A 27,075-nucleotide genomic window follows, 5' to 3' on the forward strand; every position below is an offset into this window, starting at 1 on the left:
GGTCAGTCGCCTTGTAGCAGCGTTCTGGAGGAAAAGGTGTAGAGTTACATCCATGCCAATGTAAAGCATGACGGTAATTTTTTTCACGAGAACATTTCCAGGAAAATCTTTTTTTCTAAGGGTTTAATCAATTCCTGAAAGAGAATTTTGATATATATTACTCTAGGGTTAGGGTAAGTTTATTTATTATGTAACAGTGACTTACGTATTTATTGTTTTATTGATGGGTATGAGGAGGGTTTGGGTACAGGAACAGGTTTTTTATTTTTCCATAATACATGTTTATCTTCTACTGTACTCATGCTGTCAGATCAGACAGATAAATGGCCTCCAGCCTTGTCACGCCTGTATGAACGTTGTGGTACAGGAAACATGATAACTCCGACATATGTGCTCTCTCCCGGTGGGTTTATTGAGGGTAGGAGGTGTTTCATAGCGGGAGGTACTGCATGTTATCACAGTCACATCCACGCAAATAAGTGTTGAGGCCACCATGGGCAAAGTGTGTGTGTGTTTGCATGTGTGCGTGTGTGTGTGTGTGTGTGTGTGCGTGCATGCATGTGCGTGGGGTGGAGGGGGGGTTGAGGGTTCTGGGCTGGGGATCACTTTCCACCCTGTTGGCACAGGCGAGGTCGACCGGTGCATGTTTTTTAGCTCATTCACTCATTTACTTACCACCACCACCCCTTTCACCCCTTACACACACATGCTGAAACACACACTGAAACACACACACACACACACACACACACACACACACACACACACACACACACACACATACACTGAGGTTGTAAGAGTTCAGAGCAGGGTACACAAGGACCCCTCTGAACTCAACAAGTTGGCTCCTTTCCAAGGAATATCTCACCTCAGTTGCACAGCTCATAACATAGCAGAGTCTCCGTGCCCTCCTTACCTTGTACTCTCTCTCTCACACACACACACACGTAAAAAAACAAAGCCTAATATACTGCTTTCCAAAACAACAGGGTTGGCCCTGCCCAGGCGCACTAAACAGCATTTTAAAGCCCTCTTTTGATCAGGCTGGATGACCTCGGGGCTCCTTTTCGCTGCGACATCAACACGCAGAGCTGGCACGGCCTGCGCTCTGGCACCAAAGCCAGACAGATGTTGTAACAACCAGCGTGAGTGATGAGCTGGTTGAAACCACATCAGACTTTGTAAACACGAACGAAGATGATAGAAAAACAGGGAGATGCAAAAGAAAAAACAAGAGCAGGAAGCCTGGGGATTGTGCCGAACCACACATGCAGTCACGCACAGATCACCTGCGTGGACACATGTTCGAACGTGCATGTGTGGTTCTTCTGCATGTTCAAGCATATGTATGTGTGGACAACACAGCCACACAATAACAATGTCTTAACAATGTCTTTAGCACTTTTAAAGCAATAAGTATGAAGACCTTTCCAGTTTAAGCTACAGGAAATAATGAGATACAAGGTACTACAACAGCATTAAAGGGGAGAAAATGATAATGAAATCATAGATAAACGATAAAACATTATTATAATCACTACAAGATAAACAAATTGGGTGGGACTGTTTCAGAAACAGCAAAATCACCCATGGATCTGAGGAGGGCAAGGGGTATAATAAAGAGACTTTCATTGGATGGCCTGAATGGCCTCAAGGTGGAGTAAGGATGCAAAAGTTCACAGATGTAAGAAGGGATGAGACCTTGATTTTATAAGCAGTATCTTGAAATCAGTCCTTTACTTTATGAGGAGCCAATGAAGGGATTAGAGGATTGGTGTGAAGTGGGATCTATGGTTGGTTGCATGCGGGACAAGGCTGATTCTGAATAGAGGATTAGAACCCAAACCAAAGTTTCTTGAGACGAGAGCCAATACAGGATTACACTCAAGAGACAAAACTTGTTCTGACAATTGGAGAAATTGAGACATGGAGGGTAACAACATTGCCCATGTTGTTTGGCTTAATCTAAAAATACAGCTGCATGTAATCTGAGAAAAAAAGGATGGGGCTGAGGACTGAACCCTGTGGAACGCCGCACAGTATTCCTGTTCCTTCAAACTTCCTGTTTGACAGATTGGATGAGAGCCAAATGAGTGTAGATCCTGAGATACCAACAGATTTATTCACAAGCAGTGTCAGAAGCTGCAGTTGAGCAGTCAAGCAGGACCAGGATGAAATATTTGCAATCGTCAGCCCACATGAGGGTGTCATTTGTCACTCTTAGTAATGCTGTTTTTGTACTGCTGTTGATGGCGAGAGCCTGCTTGGAAATATAATGTCCTCAATGTACTCAATGACCTCGAGGAGCTGCTGAGCAACATTTGTTTCAGTTATTTATAGTTATTTTGTTGGAATCGATCAAATGTAGATTGTATTAGAGTTCCAACAAGCTTTAAATGTACTACAAGGAACTTTTACCTGGTTATAAATCAGTCTCAGTGTAACACTTCACAGCCTGAAGAAAGAAGCTTCTCTGTGGTCTGGACACTTCAGTACTGCCAGACAGCAGAAGAACAACCAGCTTAGGACATAACTTTTCATATGATAACACAGCAACACCGCTATGTAGCTCGCCTTGACACGAGCTACATAGTGGTGCTGCTGTGTTATTACGAAGACACAGAGTAATATGTAGTCTTGCACAGATGGACCTTTCTCCAGCACTGTGTCAGCTGCACCAATTCTCAGCAGCCGCTCTGGCCTGTTTGAACATCTTTAAACCAATGACAGTCGCCATGGGTGCAATTTAACAGGATGCAGTGACAGTACCCCTGGATACCTAATCTGGATTTGCATGTTGGGATGTCAGCACTTTCTTACAAATGACATAACAATCAGCAGATTAAAGGCATCTGCTGAGACCAGATCATTGTACAAAGGTGCCTGGGCAGAAACAAATTTCATAATTTGTGTTAATTTTTTTTCTTCTATTTTTTATTTTTTTATATTTATCATAATCCTTAAAAAAAATGAAGTGGCACAATGTGGAAACGTATTTATTGAATCTAATTTTCTTATTTTAAATACCGCTGCTTATAAACTGCTGGTTTGGAGTCAGTGGTTCACATGACATGGAGGCTAATGACAAAAAAATCATAATTTCTGCATATGAATATTCATATAAAATAGAGGAAGCACTAAAATACATTAGAGTGTGTCTCATTCGTCCAGTTTACTAATACAATCTGTTGCTGGTTTGGAGTCATTGGGTCACATCACATGGAAGATATTGAAAAAAAAATGCAATTATTTTGTATTAATATATTTAGGCTAAGTAATTTAATGACCGTCCCTAAATCAGTTTCCAGCGAATCAGCGCGAGGCGCTGGGAGGTGAGCTAAATGTCCTCCTGCTGCTAACAGTGGGCGAACCTCAGTAAAGTTGCAGCTGGACCCGAGTGAATATTTGTCAAATATCCAACCTGAAACTAACTACACTCCGGTGGTTTGCGGATTTCAGTCACTCAATTTAAACGGTGACTTGTAGAAATTATGCAAATAGCAGTAATGACATTAATGATAACTTAAGGTCTAGTGCTTTCGCTGTGTGCAATTTAAATTCGCCATTCACTGCAGAATGCATATAGGGGAAATACTGGCGTACAACCAGTTAGTCAAACTAGATAAGATGTAACCTACATGAGCAGTAACATAACTAAAACAGGGTTTGCTTTGTTTCACCATCATCATATAGCCACAAATAGCAACTCCCTGTATTGCTTCTAAAATAATTGAGAGATAAGATAAGATGTTCCTTCATTGATCCCCCTTGGGAGAAATTTACAGGTAACACAGCAGTACAGAGGGAAATAAGTAGCAGCACAAGAGTGAGTCTCAAAAAACAAGCTGCTGCTTTAAGAAATTTGCGGGGCTGATTACATCTTCAGGTAGGCACATATGAGATACAGTGTTGATAGGGGAGATCTCAGACTGGGGAGGAGGACGGATGAATCAGAGGAAACCAAAGCATTGTGTAAAATCAATCAAATGTTATCAGCTTTGTCAACAGAGGAACATAATCCTCTCCAGAGGAAGGGGCAGATACAGTAGGACAGGACTTCAACTTTGGCTTTGTTTTCTTTTCTGTTTCTCTCCATCCGTCTCCTGAACAATTTGTCCTAAGAAGCCCAGTTAATCTGCGTGAAGTGATCAAAACAGGCCTTGCGCAACTAATTTCTTAGTAAAAAAAGAAAGTTGTTGTAATAACATGTCCTGCTTTAAATCTTTCTCCCACATACACAAAACACAAACACACCTTCAGATAAGAGCTTAGTCGGAGCTGCTGCAATGCCTCAACACGCTTGTTTTGATGGTTTTTTTACGCTCATATCCGAGTTCCTCTCCTTGTGTTTACTACATCATTGAGCACTGTGGTTCTTTTCTCAGTGAAACCTGATAGTGTTACTGTACACTCTGGAATGTTTTTCACCCGGTGAGTCGCAGGGTGTGTTCACATCTCTTTGCCTGTTCCTGAAAAGCATGCGTTTGGGGCTCCACTGTGTGCTCACTCTCTCATTTTATGAATGAAAAGTAACACATGCCACATGTCATGCAACACTGGACCTTTTCCTGGAATTGTTTCAAAGGGCTCTTCTCTGTATCCAAGAGCTCTGGTTATTGTTCCAACACATGGGAAATGAATGCAGCACTGTCCACCACTCTGTTGTAAACAACAGTGACCTCCAGCAACGAGGTGTTTTGCTCTTTCCCCTTGACAAGAAGCGACGTGAGAACCACATTTGACACAGTGCTGGTGGCGTATGACGGTTTGTGTTTCCTTTACCTTAACTTAACCCTGATCAGTTGTCTCTCTGTCATAAACCATAAACACAAACCCATCTGAGGAGGGCAGCTAGGGCTTGGTGTCAAGCCTCAACACTTTATGAGTACTGCCTGAAATAAATCCAAGTATGGACAACTGTCACGTATCAAAAGATGACCTTGAATGTCTTTTTACCAGACCTACTTCTACCATGAGCCATAAATCACGGCCTTAATAAGCTGGCTGGATTTTGCTTTGCTGTCAGTGAGATAAGTGAGTTGGGATCCATAATACCACCAGCTATTTGGTGGGATCAACGGAAACACCATGATTTAAGTTTTTCTTTACTCCTCCAGAGGAGAAATTCATGTCCATCTGTGGCACCCAAGTCATAACAGGTTTGTTAATGATGTTAATGAGTAAATAACATGTGTGTCAATTGCGCCTGTAGATCGAAGTGAATCAGAAAAGAGTCTTCCTGATGGTGTAACTGGAGTTTTTACTGTGAAAAATATGGGCCGAATGGAGATTGGTTCAGTGATACACATAAATGGAGCTGACCTACCATCTAATAAAGAAGCTTTGAAACAGCATAAAGTAATGTAGAAAGTGGAGCGAAAACTGATCTGTTCTCTGCTCCTCTTGGATCGTCGTGAAATGACGCATCATCGGCATAAATCAAAGCAGAGATTGTGTTTCCCTGCGTCACAGTGATGTATATACATACAGTATGTAGGTATCAGAAATACATTACATAGACATTCAGTCTAGCTCGTTTTATATATGGGACATCCATCCACACCGATCGTATGTCATCAACATAACATGACAGGATGGGATTCTGTCTCCTATAGTTGTTTGCATTTACCGACAGACAAATAAAATGGGCTGCTTTCACCCAAAGAGGGCAGAACGACTGATCGGATGAGGCTCTCTTAGTGTAGTGTATGATAGTGAACAACGTTAGATTTCCTCCATCTTGCCTACACCCAAATCTCCAAGCTCATTACCGACAAAAGTTTGGGTTAGCCATTTCCCCTTTTCTCTAGTCACGGATATATATATATATACATATATATATATATATATATATATATATATATATATATATATATATATATATATATATATATATATATATATATATATATATGTATACACACACACACACACACACACACACACACACACACACACACACACATATACATATATACACACACTAGATTGTAGTGGTCTGAGCGGACGTAATTCGGTAACTGAGCGGTGGGTAACCATGGCAACAAAGGAGATTGTTAAATTAGCAGTTTTCTGACAGTTGGGAGACATTTTTGGGCTCTAATGTTGAATAAACGACTGTAAAACAGTCAAAGAGAGAAGTTGTTCGCTTCCTATATTTCCACAACTTCTTCACTGGTGACCCCGACGTTTGTCTGCTGAACGCCTCCCCAGATATCTCTACGAACGAAGCTGCCCGACTTCTGGGAATCAAAATACAATCATGTGGTGTCGGCACTGGGAAGTTCAACAGCCACGAGAGTGGCGAGTTTTCTCACAAATCCACCACAGGAGTGAAGAAGTTGTGGAACCCTAACCCTAACCCTAACCCAGGAAGGGAACAGCTTCTCTCTTTGACGGCTTTACAGTCATTTATTCAACACAAGAACCCAAAAAGTCCACTACATCATACTACTAGGTACTACTAGGTACTATATACTAGACTAGACTATATATACATACACAACTATCTTTCCGGTGGTGAAATTGTTTTTTAATCAGCTGACTGCTGAAGTTGCCAGGATGGGCTCCATGTTCTGCTCTGCATGGCCTCCTTTGAATGCCTACCAGCAGGCAGGCTGACAGGACATCGGTGCATGATGACATCCACCCAGAGCTTCTGTTTATAGTGATAAGATAACAGGCAGGGCGATGAGTTGATGGGGCCATGGGGGTACGCTGTATCTGGGGGTCAAAACTTGGACAAATTTACCTCTGAGGCTTAGGTCAGTGGCGAGGTCAAAGTGTACCAGAGTGTGCCAACGATGTAATCAACGAGTTGATTTGGGGCCATGGCAGCAAAAGGTGATGTAACTTCTGACAGGAAATCATAGTGAAATGTATTTTTTAATCACCTGCATGTGTTGCAAACTGGGAAACAATACCAATAGAAAAATACACCAACAATAAGCATCACACAGAAGTGCTTCATAGTAACCACTGACCTTGTCAAATACTACTGAACTTGTTGCACTCTTTCACTAACCTGCCTTTAAATTCCACAGACAATGATACCTGTTAACCTATTGGCTCTGTGTTTGCAGAAAGTAGGGCAGCTCATACAGTAAGTGAGTGTCTTCAGCTACAGAGATCACATCAGCTGCTACCTTTGGTCAGATATTCTTTGTTCTTCCCGAGGCGCTCCTGCCCTTCAACCGGCGTAACAACAAACACAGTCAAGAACAATCAGCCAAGGATGTTTAGAGCTCCTTTGAGATTGTATGTGACCCACTTACCCTTGACACTCACAATAAACATGTAGAAAATGTACAAATGTTTTATTTAAAGGGGTACTATGTAGCTTTGGGGAAGAAAGCTCAGAATAGTAATATTTACGAAAACAAAAATAGTCTGTTTATTTAATTGTTGAGGCATAAATGATCAGTCAATGAGGATCTTTACAAAAATATGTCAGGTTGAATCTGTTAGGCCTGCCATTTTTCTTTCTGAAAAATAAATAAAGAACTGACCAGCATATAATATAAATCACAGTTCAAGCTAACACATTTTTGTTTTTTCCTAATCTGAGAACGGTGGGCATGGTGGGAGTTAATCCCAATCAAGAGGGCCTGGGACCCTGGTGCCATTGTGCATCTTAACAATACAACATAACAGGTGTTCAGTTTTGGCCCACGGTCGTCCATTTAGCTTCAGTTTTGGCCTTCCAAAAGAAAATGTTACGGAGCCCCTGTCAGTGCTTTAGGAAAGCACTCTGGCATAGCAGCGCTGTGAGCCGAGTGTTAATGTAACCATGCTAACATTGCTCATCATTGGATATGTGGATATGGAACATGGATGCTTCATCTTCACTTCCTCCGGCTGCATAAAAAGAAATAAAGGTACTGCCATCTTGCACAATACTGGACAAATGAAAGTGTCCATTTAGTGGAACAAGAGGAGAGATCAAGGGATCATCAAATGCATTATACGTCCTATTTGTGCCAATTGGTCCTGTAAATGTTTAGATATTTCACCGAATAAGTGAAAACAAGTAGAAGTAAGTAGGACTCCAGACGAACAAAATCACTTGCAAAAAAACAATAAACTCCATTCCAGAGGCTTTTTCTCCTGCTCTTAAACAGAATGTATACTTCATAGTGCAGGAGTGTCCTGAGTGTCCAGTCTGTCCTCACTCCCATGAGTTTCCAGGACATATTGTTCACTTAGTTCACAGAAAATAGGGAAAGGAAATACAATCCCTCACACGCAACACTGGAAACATTTTTATTGAGACCCTACACGTATGACTGTGCTGACATTTCCCCTTTTGCACAGAACAAGCCTATGATCCTCGCTTCCATTCCTGCAGCCTGTTGCTGTCAGAGAGGAGAGGAGGTGGGCCTTTCTCCATCCAGGGAATCCTGACCCAGATACTGAGCCGGCCTTCCCCTCCACACACTGGAGGCAACAGCAGCCTCAGTGTATGGAAGGAGGTCAACGGGTTCACGGAGACCTCCTTCCTTACTAGCTCCAGCCCTTCCCCATCATCTCTATCAATAGGAATGACCTATTTTCTGGACAGTCAATAATCTATAGGCTATTGTGAGTCTCGTCAAATAAAGAAAACCCTTGTTTGCCAGCGTCACAAAAATCTTTATGTTTCATGATATTAACACTGGCTCCACGTCAAGAATTTTAATCAACGGCACAGAGAATGTGCAGCCAATCAGGACGCACTGGAAAACTGTTGTTGAAGGGTGAGACTTGAAATCTCTCGGCCGCACTGTCGACACCGTTTAGGAGACGTCTCTGTCGACTTTGTGAGCGGCTCACTGCTGCACAGGGAGCTCCTGTGATGTAGGGAGAAAAACACGCTGCCTTTCAGAGAGGGTGGCGGGTGGAGGGGTGCTCCTTGCATTACTTCACTTCTGCTCTGTCGTAAATATTTTCATTCTTAGTGTAAGGGCGGGTATTATGGAAAGGGGCACCTCACATTCTGGGTCAGCAGTACTATGTGACCTCTCCGGATGATGTAACAGTAAGAAGCATTTATATCTCCACCATGGATCCCCACTAATCTCCTCCTCTGAGGCCTCTGCTTTATTTTTCCCCAGAGCACGGTGGTCTCTTACTGCTCACTTTCATGTTTCCCCTTTCACATGTGCCGGCACCCCTGAGCATCCGGAGCAGCCTCCGCTTTCGAACCCGATCACCGAACTCACTGACCTGTCAGTCACTTTGGACACGAGCCGGTTTGAGTCATCAGGTTTGCCTGCCCTGTGTGCTGATGACTCCACTATCTCAGTTCATCACTTATCTCTCTCTGCCTGCAGATGTCCCGACGACAGAGCCCTCCTGCTGGTCTGAGTGTAAGAAACAGGACGGTTGGAGTTATAATCGAAGTGTGCAGATGAGATGACAGGACCAGAGCTGAGCGGTCAGCAGCTCAAGAATCAGGATTTCAGTCGGTGGCATTCAATCAGTTCACAAGGTTTAAGTTTAAGCTGAAATAAACACAAGCCAGCAATTTAACAGACGAAATATCAATTTTCAATAATAACTTAATCATTTTATCTGTTTGTTTCTTTATGAAGTTTCTACTCTGCAGATGAAACATATATGTTCAGATCATGAATGTTTTATGTTGTTATTTTAGTTTTTTAAAGACCCAAGACTTCATTTTAAATGAGACAACCCAACTAGATGAGAAATAAAAAAACTGTGTTTTTGTGCATTAATATTTCAATTATTTGTTTGTGTAAAGGGGATTTTGACAACAGTCCCCACATTTCCCCACATTGCCAATGCTAACATTATTGTCAGTAACACTAGAAAGCTAACGCTAACGTCAAGCACACAGGAAGAGCACCAGGCTCTGAAGCCAGGTTTGGTTGGGGCCAAACCGTGTAATTACATCGTCACCTGGACAACGGCTCGAGAAGTATTTTTGCCTTAAGCTCACTTCGTGAATGAAGCAGTTGTAAAACGGTGGATTTAAAATGTATTTGAGCATCTTAGGTCATGAAATCAGTAGTTTCACTGTCATAACTGGAGCCATTGGTCGAATAACATTTGGAAAGTCTACAGGAGCCGCACAATTAAATTATTTTTACCTCACTCAAGTTAACCAAGTACTGAACCAGAAGTGAGCCGGTGGAAGTGGAAGTCAGTGGAAGTCTCTAGAACAGGGAGTCTTTATTATTAAATTATTTTGCGCCGTTCTTCAAGCTCTGTATACATGTTATTTAGTTGATATCATTTAGAGTTTTTGTGACCTTTTCCCAGTCCATGCCATAGATTTTGTTAATAAAAAATCATGTAAAACTCATGTAAGGAGTTTGCCCCTCTGACTTAAATTTCATACTTCACAGTGTAGTAAGAGCAAAGTGTTTTGAAAGGTCCATTAAATCAATTACGTAAGTAAATCCACAAGAAAAAAGCCTGAGTTCTGTCTGGGATGGCTTTAAATCACCAATAAATGACCTGGAAACTAACAGTATTGTGCTGTTTGAACTGATGGTTAGTACAGGAATGAGAGCGACAGCCGCTGATGAACAAACAGCACAAACACACACTCTGTAACACGTATATATATTACGGCACAACACTCTTCAGTCACCCGCTCCACACGAGGTCAAAGCTGAGGGTATTGCGTAGCGCTGTTTGCCCACAGAGGACATCACGAGAAAACATGTTTTCTCTATGACTTGCAGTGTGCGCAGTGCCAGCTGTCAGCGACACTGCCAGTGTTACCTTGTGTTCAATATGCCAGTACACACCAGGACACTGAGAGGTTGAAGTCCTGAGGTAAAGCCTTGCTCAACAACCTGTTTGGCATTTAAAGCGCTGAGAGCAAGGACACGTTCTTTGTTCCCTATTTCACCTCTAAAATATAAATATACTGTAATTGTTTTTCAACAAATGCTAGCTTTAGTTGAATTAAATTTGATTTTTCCAATTAAGTGTATCTCTGTGCCACAATCAAGCTCATTATCTGCTGATTGTCTTTTTGATTAACTGATAAATCACAGAATGTCAGAAGAAGCCAAATTTGCAGACATTTTCAAATAGCATTAAAAATTCTTGTTTTTCCTCTTGTTTACATGAACAGACTCTGCTTCATTTTGAGCAAAGTATGTGCACATATACAAGGAATGTGATGTAAAAATAAACAATAATCTACAATTAAAGTAGGTGAAAATAGGTCTATAAATACTGTGTGTACCAAAAACATACGATGTCTAAAAATACAGATCAAGTGTTTATGGTAATTATAAACACATTAAAAACAGTGCAAAGATGCAAATGTTGAGCAAATAATGTGATACATAACTTTATATTCATGAAGTGGCTGGTTATGTTCAGTAGATGCATGCTCACTAAACAGCCTGCAGGATTTATATTTGACAGTGATGAATGTTGAGTACATGTATAAAGCCCTGAAAGTGTAAATACACAATTCTGAATTAAATGAACTGAGTGTTTGTTTGACATAAACAATATTATCTAAAGTGGCACTTCACTTGTTTTTCTAATGTAGAGCAGTGAACTTGTTGCAATTTCTTCTGTGGATCTAGAGGAGCTGTTCAAGGTAAATTACCCTTGTGATGTCATCGGGGGTGAGCTCAGTTTGAGATTGTGACTTTTTTTAATAACTTAATGTTTGAACAGTACCTAAAGTTTGAAACACATTGACATGTTCGGGACAGAAAGGGTCTAACGAAACATTTATATTGAGCTATATTATCAAACAACAACATGTGCCGAGCGTCTGATCTCTTTAGATGACACGCCCCTCAGAAGGACCGCATCACTTGTTTTTGTTGGTCAGGTTTATGGAAACGTTGTTGTTTCTGTTGAAATTAGTAAAAGTTAGGGGACCTTTTCTTTTCTTTTCTTTTTTTTTCTTTTCTTTTCTTTTCTTTCCCATTATTCCATTTCTGGGTAAAAGGTATCCAGCTGTGATGTCCTCTTGTGTGGTGTGGTCATTGTTCACAGTCTGATTAGCAACTGGAGGCACAACAATGAGTTGGAGTCAAGAGATGATTCTAAAAAAGGCTAAAAAAAAACCAACAGCCGACGGATTCTGAGACTGAACTTTGTCCACTGTGTTCTGTTCATTTGTTCTCCGTATGGACAATCAGAACACTTCCAATACCAACATCTTGTCTCTGACTACAGATTCTGTATTCATATTCAGATATGTGTTTATAGAGATCAGCCAGATGGTAACAAAATCTGTTTACCAGCACATCAGAAGTCCCACTAATCAATACTTCATATCTTATTTGCTTAACTGGTACAAAAACTGAGAGAAGTCACTGTGCCTGACCGAGAATAATCCTGCAAACAAGTCACTTTCCAGCTGATTAGACAAAATTACGTAAAACTTTTCACAGGTTTCGTTGCTTTGTGTAAAGAGCCGGACCAGCAGAGAACAAATAAGCTGTTAACTGTTCGTCTCATGATGAAGTGTATTATATTACGTCGATAAGAAACTGACATGGTGTGAAAGCTGCCTGATATCATGTGATGCCATGTGAACAACATGTTCCGGATCTGAGAGAGAGGACTGGCAAATGAACGAATGAGAGCGATGCGTGGGTGGTGTTTTTTAAGGATGTGTGTGTATGTGTGTGAGGGGGGGGTAGTGATTGATGTGTGTGTGTGTGTGTGTGTGTGTGTGTGTGTGTGTGTGTGTGTGTGTGTGTGTGTGTGTTTGTGTGTGTGTGTGTGTGTGTGTGTGTGTGTGTGTGTGTGTGTGTGTGTGTGTATGTGTGTGTGTTACACCTGGGGAGGCTCTTGGTAACCCCAGAAGGTTCAACGCTGTGCTGATGCCACCTGAGAGTCGTTGAAGAGCACTTTTACAGGATAACAACACTGGGGGCCCCTGCACGTTATTTAAGTCATGCCAGTTCTGTGTGGGGTGATGTGTGTGTGTGTGTGTGTGTGTGTGTGTGTGTGTGTGTGTGTGTGTGTGTGTGTGTTTGCGTGTGTGTTTGCATGTGTGTGTGTGTGTTTGCATGAGGGCAGGCAGAGTGATTTCCAAGATGGAGATGGAGATGAATTTCACAGCTCATCTGTTATCTTCTCCACCTTCTCACACTTGGAACAGAAAAGCACATCGGAGGCAGTGGAGGAATGTAACTAAGTACATTTACTCAAGTACAATTGTCTGCTACTGTATACTTACACTCCTCTACATTTTGGAGGTAGATTTACTTCTTCTTTTTTTAATTTGCAGATTAAGCGCTGCTGCTTCGGAGCCAAAGTAGCGTGCTGTTCAAATTTCACCATAATCTAATAAATAAATAAATAAATCTAATAAAATAATAAAAGAACTAACATTGCTAACTGCTTAATGTGCAGTTTCAACCAAGACTGTTGACGCTGACAAAACGCGGCACACATATCTTCTTAAGTTAAGTTGTTGAAGTTCTGCAGATGTGTTATCAATATGACCTGTGATTTTGAAGGCAAACATGGCACTCTACTATATCTATTTTCGCACTTTAATTTCTAGTTAACTTGCAGATTACTCGCATCAAAAGTAGCATATTTTTCAAATGTATCTATTTTTAGCGGCAAAGAGGTTTAAAAGAAAAACAAAACAAAAAAACACTGATTCCGATAATGAGAAAAATGATAATATCGGTTCTAAAAATCAACCAAGTCGATTATGTATCTGTTACTTTTCTTGTGCTTGTACAAAATTACTTTTATACTTCAGTACATTTTATATCAGATACTTTAAGACTTTTGCTCAAGTAATATTTGTATGAACGACTTTTACTTTTACCAAAGTAATACTTTACTTTTACTTAAGTATAATTTTTGGGTACATTTTAAACACTTTTTACAGAAGAAAGTTCTGGATTCTGATTTAACGTTACTGAGGACATTTGAGAAGACTGTAGCTGCAAACTGCTAAACTCTTAACACAGTCTGTGTTTCAGACGGTTTCAAAAGTATTCAAAAATTATACTTGAGTAAAAGTGTAGATACTGTGTTAAAGTATCTAGTAAAAAAATAAAAGTTGCCCATGCAAATATTACTTGAGTAAAAGTCTTAAAGTATCTGATATTAAATGTACAGCAGTATATCCTTTTTTTCTGTTTCTGATTATCGAAATCAGTGTTTTAGGTTGTTTTTTTCTCACTGTGTTTGCCACTTAAAACAATATGGACATCTGAAAAATACCCTACTGATGCAGCAGGTAATCTGCAAAGTAACAAATGCATATAATGGAGGAAAAAGTGCAGTAATAACCTCCAAAATGTAGAGTCAAAGTAAAAAAAAGGTGCAGAAAATAGAAATAGTGAATCAAAGCACAGGTGGAGCTGATGTGCTGTCACTGCATCACTGCCTTTATAAGAGTTTAATGGGCACAGATGAGTATAATCTGACTGAAGATGCCCAGAACACAGAATACACACTCCAAAACACAAACAAAGCAAACACACACACGCGCGCGCGCGCGCAGGCTGCAATCTGTCAAATATTTGCCCACGGTGCAGAAGTGCGGTAGTAGTATTTGCTCTGCCAAAGTTTCGGTTCATCTAGTCGCAGGTCTGAAACTCTGAAACACGGTTCAAGCGAACCGCGTCACCTCCGATGTTGCCTGTGTGTTTATTTATAAAGCGGGGGTGGTGGTGGTGGTGCTGGTGAGGAGGGGTGGAGGGGTGCACTTCCTCGGTCTTCCTGGGGTCATGCGATCCTCCCAACGTGGATCCATAAATGAATGGTGGGCTCGACGGCCACACCATGCAGGACCGGCCTCTGATTGGCTCGGTGCGCGGCAGGAATAAACACTCTCGGGGTATATATATTGGCGTGAAGGTGTGACACTTCCAAGAAAAACGAGAAACCCCCCCCTCCACCACCACCACTCAAACCAAACCCCACTTCAAAAAAAGATAATAAAGAAGAAGGGCCGCCGCGGAGAGACATTTACATTATTCTAACGACAGATTTGAGGATGAGGGCGCAGATCCAAAAGGTCCCCCAGATACTGGAGCTGCTGAAGAAGAAGTCCGTGGGGCTGCAGCACTTCAAACCCACATCCTCCGTGTGCGTCCTGGAGGAGAAGGATGCTGTGGAGGTGGCGCGCTGCCCTCACGCCGCCTCCAGAGCGCACAGCCTGGACGCGATCCCGGGACCCACCAACTGGCCCCTCGTCGGGAGCCTGGTGGAGCTCCTCCGCAAGGGAGGACTGACAAGACAGCACGAGGCACTGGTACAGTAAATCATTTAAAAATCACACCTTTTTTCCCTCTACTTGACTTTTATTTAAGATGGAATGGATTTTTGTTTTTCTTTCTCTGCTTTTAAACGCATAACCCAGTAATAAATTAAGAAGGCGCAGTGTGTTCTGATCCAAAATATCTGATCACCGGCTCCGTTTTTCCAGGTCGATTATCACAAGAAGTTCGGCAAGATCTTCCGCCTGAAGCTGGGCTCGTTTGAGTCGGTGAACATTGGCGCACCTTGCTTGTTGGAGGCGCTCTACAGGAAGGAGGGCAGCTACCCCCAGAGGCTGGAGATCAAACCCTGGACAGCATACAGGGACCTGAGAGACGAGGCGTACGGTCTCCTCATCCTGTAAGCACACTCTCCCTTTATCCGTCCACAACTCGTCTTACTTTATTCATCTATCTGTTCATTTCTAATCTGAAACACTGCCGGCTCTCGCAGGGAGGGGGAAGACTGGCAGAGAGTGAGGAGCGCTTTCCAGCAGAAGCTCATGAAGCCGACAGAGGTGGTGAAGCTGGACCGCAAAATAAACGAGGTAAGGAATCAGACACTGTTAAAAGAAAAAAAGAAAAAAAAGAAAAAAAAACACGCTTCGTGTTGGATTTTAAAAAATCGACCGCGGAAAAAAAGGGACTGACGGATTTTCCTCTGTGACTTCAGGTGCTGGTGGACTTTGTCAGCAGAATCGGGAAAACGAACGTCAGTGGAAAGATTGAAGATTTGTACTTCGAGCTGAACAAATGGTCGTTTGAGAGTGAGTTCGACTTTTATTTCATCCGAGCCGCATGTGGGGTTTGTTGGTATTACGAGTTAATGAACTGACTGTTTTCTCTGTCTCTTGTTTAGACCATAAAATGTCTAAAATTCTTTAAAAAGTCTCGTTTTGTGACATTAGGTAGAAGTAGAAGACAGTAGAAGTCTGTTGTTTAGTCCACAAAATATCTCAAAGTTGAGATAAGTTTAGTCTTAATGTGTCTTGTTTTGTTAGACAGGCAGCCCGAAGCTCAAAGTCACTCAGTAGAAGTAAGATAAAATAAAAATACATCTCATTAATGCGCTGATTGTTTTTCTACATCCGTTATTTAGTCCATGAAATGTCTAAACTTGAGCAAAGCAAAGTCGAAAAATGTCTTGTTTTCTCAAAGACATTCAGTAGAAGTAGAAAGAAATCATGAGTGAGTAAAAAAAGGGCAATGTTTGGCTTGAAAAAATACTCAAATGACTAATTGATCATCAAAACAGTTGCAAATTCATTTCCTGTGCATGGAAAGCAACTTGACGTTTCTTTAACAAAGGTTTATACATAGTCTGTGTCATTTTATCAAGTATGTAGATAGAACAAATTCATTAAGAAATGACTGCTCTTTTCAAGTTCTCTTAAAATGATCAAAATTTAAATCTTTCTTTTGCTTTTTTCTGTCACTCAGCCATCTGCCTCGTCCTGTACGACAAGAGATTTGGTCTCCTGCAGGAGAAAGTCAACGAGGAGGCCATGAACTTCATCACAGCAGTGAAAACAGTGAGTACACCTGTTGTTATTCCACCCGTACAGCAGCAGCAGCAGCAGCAGCAGCAGCAGCGTGTGCTGCAGATCTGTGAGACCGACTGAACATGTAGTTCATCAGGTTCATCCGCTTCACAGCAGCTGTGGATGCAACACTTTCACTATATTTACTGAGATTTTCTGGGGCAAACCAATATCATCAGAGATGATTAGTGGAGGCTCACAGAGGTCTCACAGGGCAGTGGGTGCAAGAATCCAACAAAGATTTTCAGCGGAGGTGACGATGGTCAGATCTAATGCTGTTTTCTCTTTATCTTCTTCCTGTAGATGATGAGCACATTTGGCATGATGATGGTCACACCGGTCGAGCTCCACAAGAGCCTCAACACCAAGACATGGCAGGACCACACGGCGGCATGGGACCGCATTTTCAGCACAGGTACAAATATTATGTGATAACTCTCATTTCACAAAGTTCTGGTACAGTCTGTCTCCATGTCTCTGCGAAGACACAAACCAGTTTGAGCCCACTTCCAGTCAGCCAATACTTAGACTGACAGACGAGAACAGAGGGTGGGTGGATTTGAACTGGGTTGCCTCGGTGTTTTTTGTGTACTTGGCACTCGGGGTAAATGACAGCCAGAGCCGTAGTAAACCGCATGACCTAAGAGGGAGAACTCTGCCAAATATTTGTAGCAGCAGAGGGTTTGGAGGGGGCGTAAGAGGGAGGTAGAGCATGACGATGGTTGTGATGTTTATTTGGATGGAGCATAAACACATAAAACATAAACTCTCCCAACATTTAATGGCACCCCCCCCCCCCCCCACCCCCCCAAAAAAAGTACGTTTTATGCTGCTTGAGGTAGTTTTTATTCTTTCTATAGCCCGAGGCAAAAGTTGGACCACCATCAGGCTCAATAAAGTCCAGCAGATGTTTCTAGCAGAATAAATGCTCGTAAAAATAAAGGAACAAATCAGAATCGCAACCGGTTTCACACATCACATCATGAATTGTCAGCATTGCAACCCACCACACTCACATAATCTAATGTGTAAATCATACGAGACAAAGAGCAAAAGAAAAGGACTTTAATTCCTTCTTGACGTAATCCTTATTGCAAACACTCAGAGTCCAGGATGAAGGCTTAAAGGTCCTATTTATAAGAATTCCCAACCCGTCAATTACAGACGCGTTTGGATGGCCGACCCGACCTACAATCCCAAAGCGTCAATTTAAATATCGATATTTGGCATTTTTACTTGATAAATGACTTAAATGAGTCATCGATCATCACATTTTTGTGGATGAATGTTTCGTCAATCAACACATTGTTTATTTGGCGCATTGTGTCCGCTGTAGTTGCCAGATCAAAAAAGTCAAAAGGCCTGACAACCAGCACTGTAAAGCAACATGCTCCATTAATGCAGGTGCATCAGTTGAAAAAAACACATTATTCAATATACATATTACAAAAAATTGTCATGAAATGTCATGAACTTCCAGACTAACTGAACTGACAAAGAGGAAAGCTGAAAGGAGCTATGAACATGGATTCATTAAAGTGTTGCCTAAATATTTATCTGAACTTCTTTGTGTTTCTTCAGCCAAAGTCTACATAGACAGGAAGTTGAAGAGGAACGCCGACAGAGATCCTGACGACTTAATCGGTGACATCTTACATCAGAGCAACCTGTCTAAGAAGGAGCTGTACGCAGCCATCACAGAGCTGCAGATCGGCGGAGTTGAGACGGTGAGCAACACTACAAAGCTGTATTTTTTAGTTTGGAGAAGTTTTTGGAATTTTTAGAAATATCCTTTATAGCGTCATTGCTGAGAGTTGGATGAGAAGATTGACACCACACAAAGTGAAGCTACTACCAGTTAGCTTAGCTTAGCATTAAAACAGTTAACCTGGCTCTGTCTTCAGGTAACAGAATCCTCCTACATTTCCAGTGTTTAGGCTGATCTACATGTGAGCTAACTAGCCGTTTGCTGTAGTGTAACACTTAAAGGTGTCATTTGTTAAGAAAGTTTCTTTACACTCTGCCGGCGATGTTAATTTTTTGAGTGTCCTACACAAACATTATAGCCACGTCTTGTAAATGAACAGATACTGTATAATAGTGGCATAAATCTTTTCACCTGACTATCTAAGAAAGCAAATATGTGTATTTCCATGAACTAAAAATAAAAAGATTATCTCATCACAGTTGCCGCACAGCATCATGCATGCAGCTATGAGCACGGGTCAAACTTTTAAGGGTTTTACCTTTCGCCCAATTTCCTTCGAGTAGTGATAGAATGAGAGAGAAAAAAAAGCCCCTGTTCAGCCTCTAAAACAAACAGGTGCTGCAGTTACAGTCCTTCAAAGCGGAAAATGAATGTGGTGTGGATGTAACTGAGGAGCCTTTGAGGAACTCCAAACATTCCTCAGCTCCTTTCAGGACCCCACGGAGGAATGCACTTAGAGTAGCCGCCTTACTAAGTGACATCTCCTCTCCTCTCTCTCCCTCTCTTTTCCTCTATTCTCCTACCGTGTTTACCTTTCTCAGACCGCGAACAGTATGCTGTGGGCTATTTTCAACCTGTCACGTAACCCCAGCGCCCAGAAGAAGCTGCTGGAGGAGATTAGAGCGGTGGTGGCTCCCGGCGAGGACCCGTGTGGGGAGCACCTCAAGAGCATGCCCTACCTCAAGGCCTGCCTCAAGGAGTCTATGAGGTACAGTGAGACAGGGTCAGCTGCTCCGAGCTCCTGCCTGCTAGTGTGAGAAATAATTAGCGGGTAGACAAACAAGACCGCAGTGACAGCTAAAAATAGCTGTAGCTGTACATCCCACCGATAAATGAGATTTTTCTGTTTCATGTCAGACTTCCCGATTTGACCCACGGAGATTAAGAGGCAAAACTCACACACATGACTGGCTCGAAAACAAGCTTCATGAGATACGGTGGCATGACCAGCAACAACCAATCGTCCCAGCTTAAAAATCCTCCATGTGGTCACGTTCAAATCTCTTCCCCTAACCCTTACATGGTCCACTTTCTCCCTTCTTCTCGTGCAGTCACAAGTTGTCTGACATGTTACTTAAGGCTAATACCATAACCACATCAGCCAGGGAATGTACATGACCCCCCGACTGGAGATTATATCGCACATCATCGGAGTATGTTTAGCTCCCGTTAAACGGCTTAGATATGTGTGTCATTGCTCTGCTACAGCTTCACTGAGGCCATATTTCCATATGCTTTCTTCTTTCAGGTTGTCGCCGTCAGTCCCGTTCACCAGCAGGACCCTGGACAAAGACACTGTGTTGGGAGATTATGCCATTCCCAAAGGAGTAAGTGGCTTATTTAGTTTACCATACACCTGACATGAGCAGATTATAGTCCTGTATTAATTTACATTCGACGGATGTCTGAATGAAGTATGTTATAAAAACCCCGCTCACACACTGTACAAAGTCTAAATGGAGCAACTCTAATACAGTAGCATGTGCAACTCAGCAAAAATGCACAGAAGGATCAGACTTACAGTAACAAGGTCATTATTGGACTTTTCGCAGTTTTTAAGTTTGGAAAGCTTTAATTGTTTTTCTTCCTTCGTTCACAGACAGTTTTAATGATTAACTTCCACGCACTGGGCTCCAATGAGGAGTACTTTGACGACAGGACGCAGTTCAAACCTGAGCGCTGGCTGCGGGAGAACTGCTCCATCAACCCCTTCGCCCACGTTCCCTTTGGCATCGGAAAGAGGATGTGCATCGGCCGACGGCTGGCAGAGCTGCAGCTGCAGCTGGCCATGTGCTGGGTAAGATCAGACCGTTCAGTTCGCCTTACAGACTCAATTAGATCAGTACAGTCACATGGAATCAGTGTACTGGTAGCTGGTTCTTCCAGATTTATATCACTACTGACAGACTTAGTCTGTTTAATTGACTAATTGAATCTGTCTTACAGTTGGTCAGAGACTACGAGATCGTGGCAACAGATAACGAGCCGCTCGACGTGATCCATTCAGGACTTTTGGTTCCCAGCAGAGAACTGCCAGTGGCCTTCATCAAGAGATAAGGTGAGGAAAACACTTTTTTAAGTCAAGTTAATTGAATTTTTTTTCCTTTTAATTGGAGCAGGTCCAGACCTAGCTTTTCGGTCAAATAATCTAAGAACACTAGTTTAAGATTTTGGGTCATTTCGCTGTCTGTTTCAGATGAGAAGATTGATAACACTCTCATATCTGTCAGGGTTTCGGATCAGTGCATCGCCATGTTGGTGTTGTTGTAGAACATCATAGTTAATGTTGCTCCAGGACCATCATTTAACCTGACCAGGTAGCTGTTGTGATGTCATAGCCTAATCAAGTGGCAACAGAAGACTTCCCCCCCTAGTGTTTCCAAGTAGTATTATTGTTGGTGTCGCTGTTGTAAAGACGTGGAATCCATTTTCTTCAGGGTATAAACTCTTCACCAGGATCGCCTGTCATCTGTCCTTAGTGAGTTTTTTAGAGAACCAGTGTTAACACTGATGGTTTCATTGTTTTACATCCATTACATTGCGTAGTCAACATTTTCTTAATTATGGAGGACAATAATTGAAATTTACAAAACAGCAACGAAAGCTACATGACTGGTTAGATTCAATGATGTTACTGGAGCGACATTAATTATTATGCTTGAGGAGGAACATGTATCGGACAAGATATGTCAATTAGTTATTATGAACTACACTTGGAACCCTTTTAGACCACCAGGCTAGCAGTTTCCCCTTGTTTCTGGTATTTGTGCTAAGCTAAGCTAAGCTAAACTAAGCTAAGCTAAGCTAAGCTAAGCTAACAGACTACTGATTGTAGCCTCACATTAACCCAACAGACATTAAGGCGGTATGAATGTTCTCATCTCACTCTCCACCACACCATGAATAGGTAACTAAAATGTTACTTAACTAATGATTTATCTTCTTCCCTCCGTCTCAGGCTCCACATTCATCTCTTCTGGATGTAGTGACGAGATGATACCTCTGTTACCAACGGCCCCTGACGGTCCAGTGACTCCCTGTATTGCTGCTCTGTAAATAGAAAAGACAAAGAAATTATCAATCATGCCATAAATACCTCAAACGTATTTAAAAAAAAACAACTATTACTTATGACTGTTAATGACTGACCAAAATACCAGTTGTTATGTACAAATTGAATATTGTACCAAGGCAGCTGTCCTTAAAATCTTAATGTAATGTCCTCACGTCATGTTTGTGAATGTCAAACTATTACTTTTTTGCTTTTTCTTTGTTATATATATATATATATATATATATATATATATATATATATATATATATATATATATATATATATATATATATAGGTCACACATTTGTTTATTTTTCAATGTGTATATAAAGTGCAATTATAATATTGTAATATTGTACATTGTTTTATTTAGAGACATATTTTATTCACTGAAATAAATACATTAATAAATGTGTCAAAGCGACGCCTGTGTTCATTGCCAAGTCTTGGTATTAGAATCTTTGGGTGATCTTAAGTTTTTACAGATTTAAGAAAAAGAGCTAAATAAGTATTAAAAAGCTTAGTTTTTCTTACTGTAGCTATGTGTGAATGTAGTTAGCTCGCTTTTCTTTATTAGACAAGCTCTTCATTAATACTTTGTTTCAAAAAAGTGGTCACATCTGTTTAGAATAATGTATTTTCTGTGTCGATCAGGGTTTCACAACCTTGTTTAAAGCAACAAGACATCTACTTGTGACGCCCTCATCACAAGGTGGACATGAGTTACGAGTTCTTCTCTTCAGACTGGTTTATTTGATGTATTTTAGAGGCCCGACGATCTGAATGTATTCACTATCAGACAATAAATAGTCCAAAGTGCTTTACAGCATTACAAACATGGCTCTAACTGAGGCTTATTTTCATTACAGATTTATTTTTGTGGATTAATTGACAAATTGTTTTGTTTAAAGTTTATAAATGTCAGAGGTAGAAGATTTAGAGTAGAATGCTTTAAATTTATTACTTTTAGTCTTTCAGTCCAAAACATTCATTTACAACCATCACGTACGGAAACTGAGAACAATTTTGCATATTTGCTTGAATAGTTGCAGATAAAACATCAGTATTGGGTAGTTTTAGCTTTGGTGTCCCTTCCCCTCTGGAGAGGAATGACACACTAGTTCCTTCAATCACATACAAACCTATCCACACTAACAGGACGGAGTACCCACTTTGAGAGAAAACAAACCTTAGTGAGGATTGAACTCACAACCCTTGGCTTACAAGACTAGAGCTCTAACCACTGAGGTATAGAACCACAAAACACATATAATCAATGCTACGGTTCATTTAGAACAGATGCAATGATGCAAATACATGATTGAAGTTTAATAATCAGCGAGGGTCAGCATGTTTCACTATACAATCTCAACCAACAATTAATTTCAACTGAGAATATCAGCTCAAAGATACGTAAGTGTTATACGGAGGCAACTAGACCTGCTTGAGTTTCTTGAATTTCAAGCAGGCACCGGAAGATGTCGCAGTTCAGCTATGAACACTCCACAGCAGTCGTGACAGAGATCTGACGGGCTCCAAGTAAGAATCAGTTTATATTGCCATATGTCAGCAGATTATAAGGTGATGTGACTTTCCCTGTCTCTCGCATGGCTTCACAGGCCTGGATCCTCTGATCCTTCAGATTTTGGCAAGTCACGGTCCCCTGTATGTATATATTGCTGACAAAACTTGTGTTCGCAGCAATATGTAAAAATTTTGCTGGGAACACTAAAGCATATACGTTTTTTTTTTTAATCTGCCTTTAGTTTTTGTGCACAGAATACATGGAATGTTCTCAAGACACTCCAACTCAGTGTGCAACTGTTTTTTTACTAGATATTGTTCCTATGAAATGTTTAAAATCTGCATATTTTTGAATATTGGCATCACTGCAAATGAGGGAAACCTCAATGATTTTTAAAGTTTGAATTGAATTGAATACATTTCAATTATGAATTTAGGACTTTAAATTGTAATGGATTAGAACAATACAACTTACATTTTCAGAATGCCATTGCAGCGATGAGAGAGGCCTGGTGCAAGAAACAGTTTTTCCAGTGAAAGGAACTTATATTGAGCCAGAAGGAGCATTTTGAAGCAAACTTTAGGCCCTAGTGAGGATTGAACTCACGACCCCTGGTTTACAAGACCAGTGCTCTAACCACTGAGCTATAGAGCCTTGCAACGAAGTACCCTAATGCATATGTTCGGTTGACTATTGATGGATAATGGACAATTGAATCCATCTCAGTTTGTTTTAAACCTTATCTAATCAACTGCTGCTGCTGTTTAATAATGAGGCGAGATCATTGTTACAAAGAGTGTGCTGACCTAATTCTACAATCTCAAAATCATGTTACATAATACCATTGTCTACTGTTACTGTACACTGAGGTAAACAGGGCCGCTTATGTTAAGAAAGTGAGTTACGAGTTTAGGAGCTCATACGTCATGTTACTATGGTTGGAATGAGATGTGTTACCAAAATAAAACGGAGAGAGATTTTCAACCTTTTAAATACTTTTTTCAGTCACTCTCTGAATATTCATGTAAGATACAAAGACCACTGAAGAGCAATGTTATGAAATTCCGGTTATCAAAGCTTCATAACAACTTCAAAAAAACTAGCTCTACTTAAAGTAATGTATATCATATAGTAGATGAAATTATATTAATTACACTGGCATTTACAACAAAAGTGGTGTGTGGATTAATCCAGAAATAAGGACACATGTGATCTCAAACATCTCTGTTCTAGGATCAGTTTTCATTTAAAAAGATCTATACCTTAGCTCAGTAGTTTAGAATAAATGAGTATTCGCCATCAAAGGGACAAAGTAACTATACAACAACGAGAATCTAGTCTTAAAAATACCAAGTTAACAGGAAATATATCACTGGCACCCACCTGCCATAGTCATATGTGAATTACAGCTCAATAAATGTGTAAGAATAAATTGTTCTTGCAACAACTGAATGCAGCTGCCTGTGTACTGTGTTTTACCTATACTGGAAAATGAATCAGTTTTACTTACTGGGAGTTTTAAGTACATTTTGCTGCTGATATCTATGTGCTTTCACTTGCTTCTTTTTGTGATAGACGACATTTACATTGTGGTCCTGATAATCAAACTATTTCCTCCACCACTGTTCTCTTCCTGATCTTAAGGGCAGGAGATGCTCCTTTGAGGGCAGCAGTGTTCAGACTGGTTTAAAGTGGCTTGTAGATTTAAAAAGCTTCTCACGTTCGTTGTCCTGACTTCCACTCACTGGCAGTTTCACACAAATTCACACCTTGATTCATGGGACTCAATGACTCTCACATGACTGCCATGTGCCCTAAAGACTCACATGTGACCTCAGGTGACATCGACACGTGAACCAGTCAGGAGAGGTTAAAATGCCTCCAGTTAAAGAGGCTTCACCAGTCAGAAGGAATGACGCAGCCTCTCGGATGAAACATATCGGAGTTTATATCGAAACATAGATCTGTGTCGACACTAGAAATGAATTAAAACATCATCAGGGACACATGAGAAGATCAAGAAGTACAGAAAACTGCACTACATGGGTGTACTGACCATTAAAGAGGGCAGATATGAATGGGACTAATGTGTTTATACATTTCAGTCTGTAATAATTTAAAGGGCTAATTCAACCAACTGATTGATAATTATCTCTGATGGTATTTATTTAGTAGTTTTGAAACTTACACTGAATGCATGATTCTGTACATGTATGAAATGTGGTTTTTTTTTTGCACTTTAGTTGAGATATCTTTATTAAACAACAGAAGGACAAACTTAAAGAAATGCTAAGGCTCTAATGAGGATTGAACTCATGACCCCTGGTTTACAAGACCAGTGCTCTAACCACTGAGCTATAGAGCCACAAATCAGAAACAAAATGCATAAATCTTTCTGCTTCCTAACAGAAGATTATCCTTGGATGGAGGATGAGACTTTTGGTGCAGATCCAGACAAAGGGATGGATCCAGGGTTACAATGACAGATAATACAGAAACAAGTGTCAGAATCAATCAGTTTGACACGGCATCAAATAAGACAGCAACTATGTATTATATCAAATTGTACCTGCAAGCTTATGGATAAATATATTACAACTATCTGATCTTTTTCTAACAACAACAGATAAGTGAAAAACATACAATGTATGTATATTTTTTATTGTAGAGGAACTGACGCTTTAAACAACCAGCCACTGGTGGAAAGCAATAGTACAACACTGCCACCTAGTGGCCAAAACGTCTCAGCATCTTGTTGCACACATTGAGAAATCTGAGCTTTCTCAGAAGATCTGCTCATTCCACCCCCCTGCCCCCTGCCCCCAAGTACTTTAAGTGTTTAAAGATTCCAACCTTCTCACCCATGATGTTTATGAGCTCGGTCACAGTTCTCATCCTCTTTAAATCGACCACCATCTCCTTGGTCGTTTAAATTTAGGAGCAGATGGTTCCTGCTGCACCGTTGCATAAAGTTTTCCCAACTGTTCCCGGTACCCCTGTAGTCCGACCCCCACAACTCTAATACACCACTGCAGAGTCACCAAAGAGGCTCTGCAGGTGGCAAAACTCAGATTTAAATGGAAAATCTGAGGTACACAGAGTGAGAAATGGGGAGACAAATGAACAAATCAGCAATCCTGTGCAGCCTCTGACTCACTAGAAGTGCTGGAATGGTATTAAAGGGACTCTAAGTAGCAATTTATAAAAATGAACACGTATAATAAGTTTTTAATTGGCTGTATATGAGCAGATTGTAACATAATGTCTCCCCCGTCTAACATAAACTAACAACGGGCTTCCAATACATCACAGAGGTTCCAACAAGCCTCTTTAAAGGCGCAGGAGAATCAACAAATCAACAAACACGATGCTAGGTCGACAACTGAATCATGCACGCCAGTGTGAGGCTGAACAGCAAACTGACCGGGTGCAACAGGCTCAACCTGTTGTCTGGGCTTGAACCAGTCTCTCAAGTAGCCAATTCCCCCAAAGTTTCTGACAGTACAGCCTTCAGTGCAAGGCCATTATTCATCGCTTTCAAGGGAGAGCTGACAGTCATCTCCTGGAGGTATACACCGAATAGGAATAAGTACCTAATGCAACCACACATCAAACTATGCCTTTAAAGGTAAAACAAAGTTACATAATGTTGCTTTAAAGGTGCACCATGTGGTTATGTGGAATATATTCTAATCGGTGGAGGAATATCTTTAATGACTGGTTCTTTTTATGCCTAAATAAATTAGATA

General features: G+C 40.9%; 1 protein-coding gene and 2 non-coding genes across 3 annotated transcripts; 1 reads left to right on the top strand and 2 right to left on the bottom strand.

Annotated features, from left to right (window-relative positions):
- The first annotated feature begins 14,706 nt into the window (after positions 1-14,706).
- LOC119020664 (1,25-dihydroxyvitamin D(3) 24-hydroxylase, mitochondrial) lies at positions 14,707-22,014 on the top strand. The gene is made up of 12 exons (XM_037100159.1): positions 14,707-15,214; positions 15,389-15,579; positions 15,673-15,766; positions 15,892-15,985; positions 16,659-16,750; positions 17,063-17,174; positions 18,341-18,486; positions 19,289-19,455; positions 19,996-20,074; positions 20,347-20,544; positions 20,694-20,805; positions 21,706-22,014. Exons 1-11 carry the CDS (start codon positions 14,957-14,959, stop codon positions 20,802-20,804), a joined length of 1,542 nt encoding a protein of 513 aa, XP_036956054.1. The 5' UTR covers positions 14,707-14,956; the 3' UTR covers position 20,805; positions 21,706-22,014.
- A 1,893-nt stretch (positions 22,015-23,907) lies between these two features.
- On the bottom strand, positions 23,908-23,980 carry trnat-ugu. Its single transcript has one exon. It is a non-coding gene; the product is annotated as a tRNA-Thr (tRNA).
- Positions 23,981-25,618: 1,638 nt separating this feature from the next.
- On the bottom strand, positions 25,619-25,691 carry trnat-ugu. The gene has a single exon. It is a non-coding gene; the product is annotated as a tRNA-Thr (tRNA).
- Between the last annotated feature and the right edge of the window lie 1,384 nt (positions 25,692-27,075).

Source organism: Acanthopagrus latus, chromosome 6 (genome assembly GCF_904848185.1).
Source record: "Acanthopagrus latus isolate v.2019 chromosome 6, fAcaLat1.1, whole genome shotgun sequence".
NCBI classification, from domain to species: Eukaryota; Metazoa; Chordata; class Actinopteri; order Spariformes; family Sparidae; genus Acanthopagrus; species Acanthopagrus latus.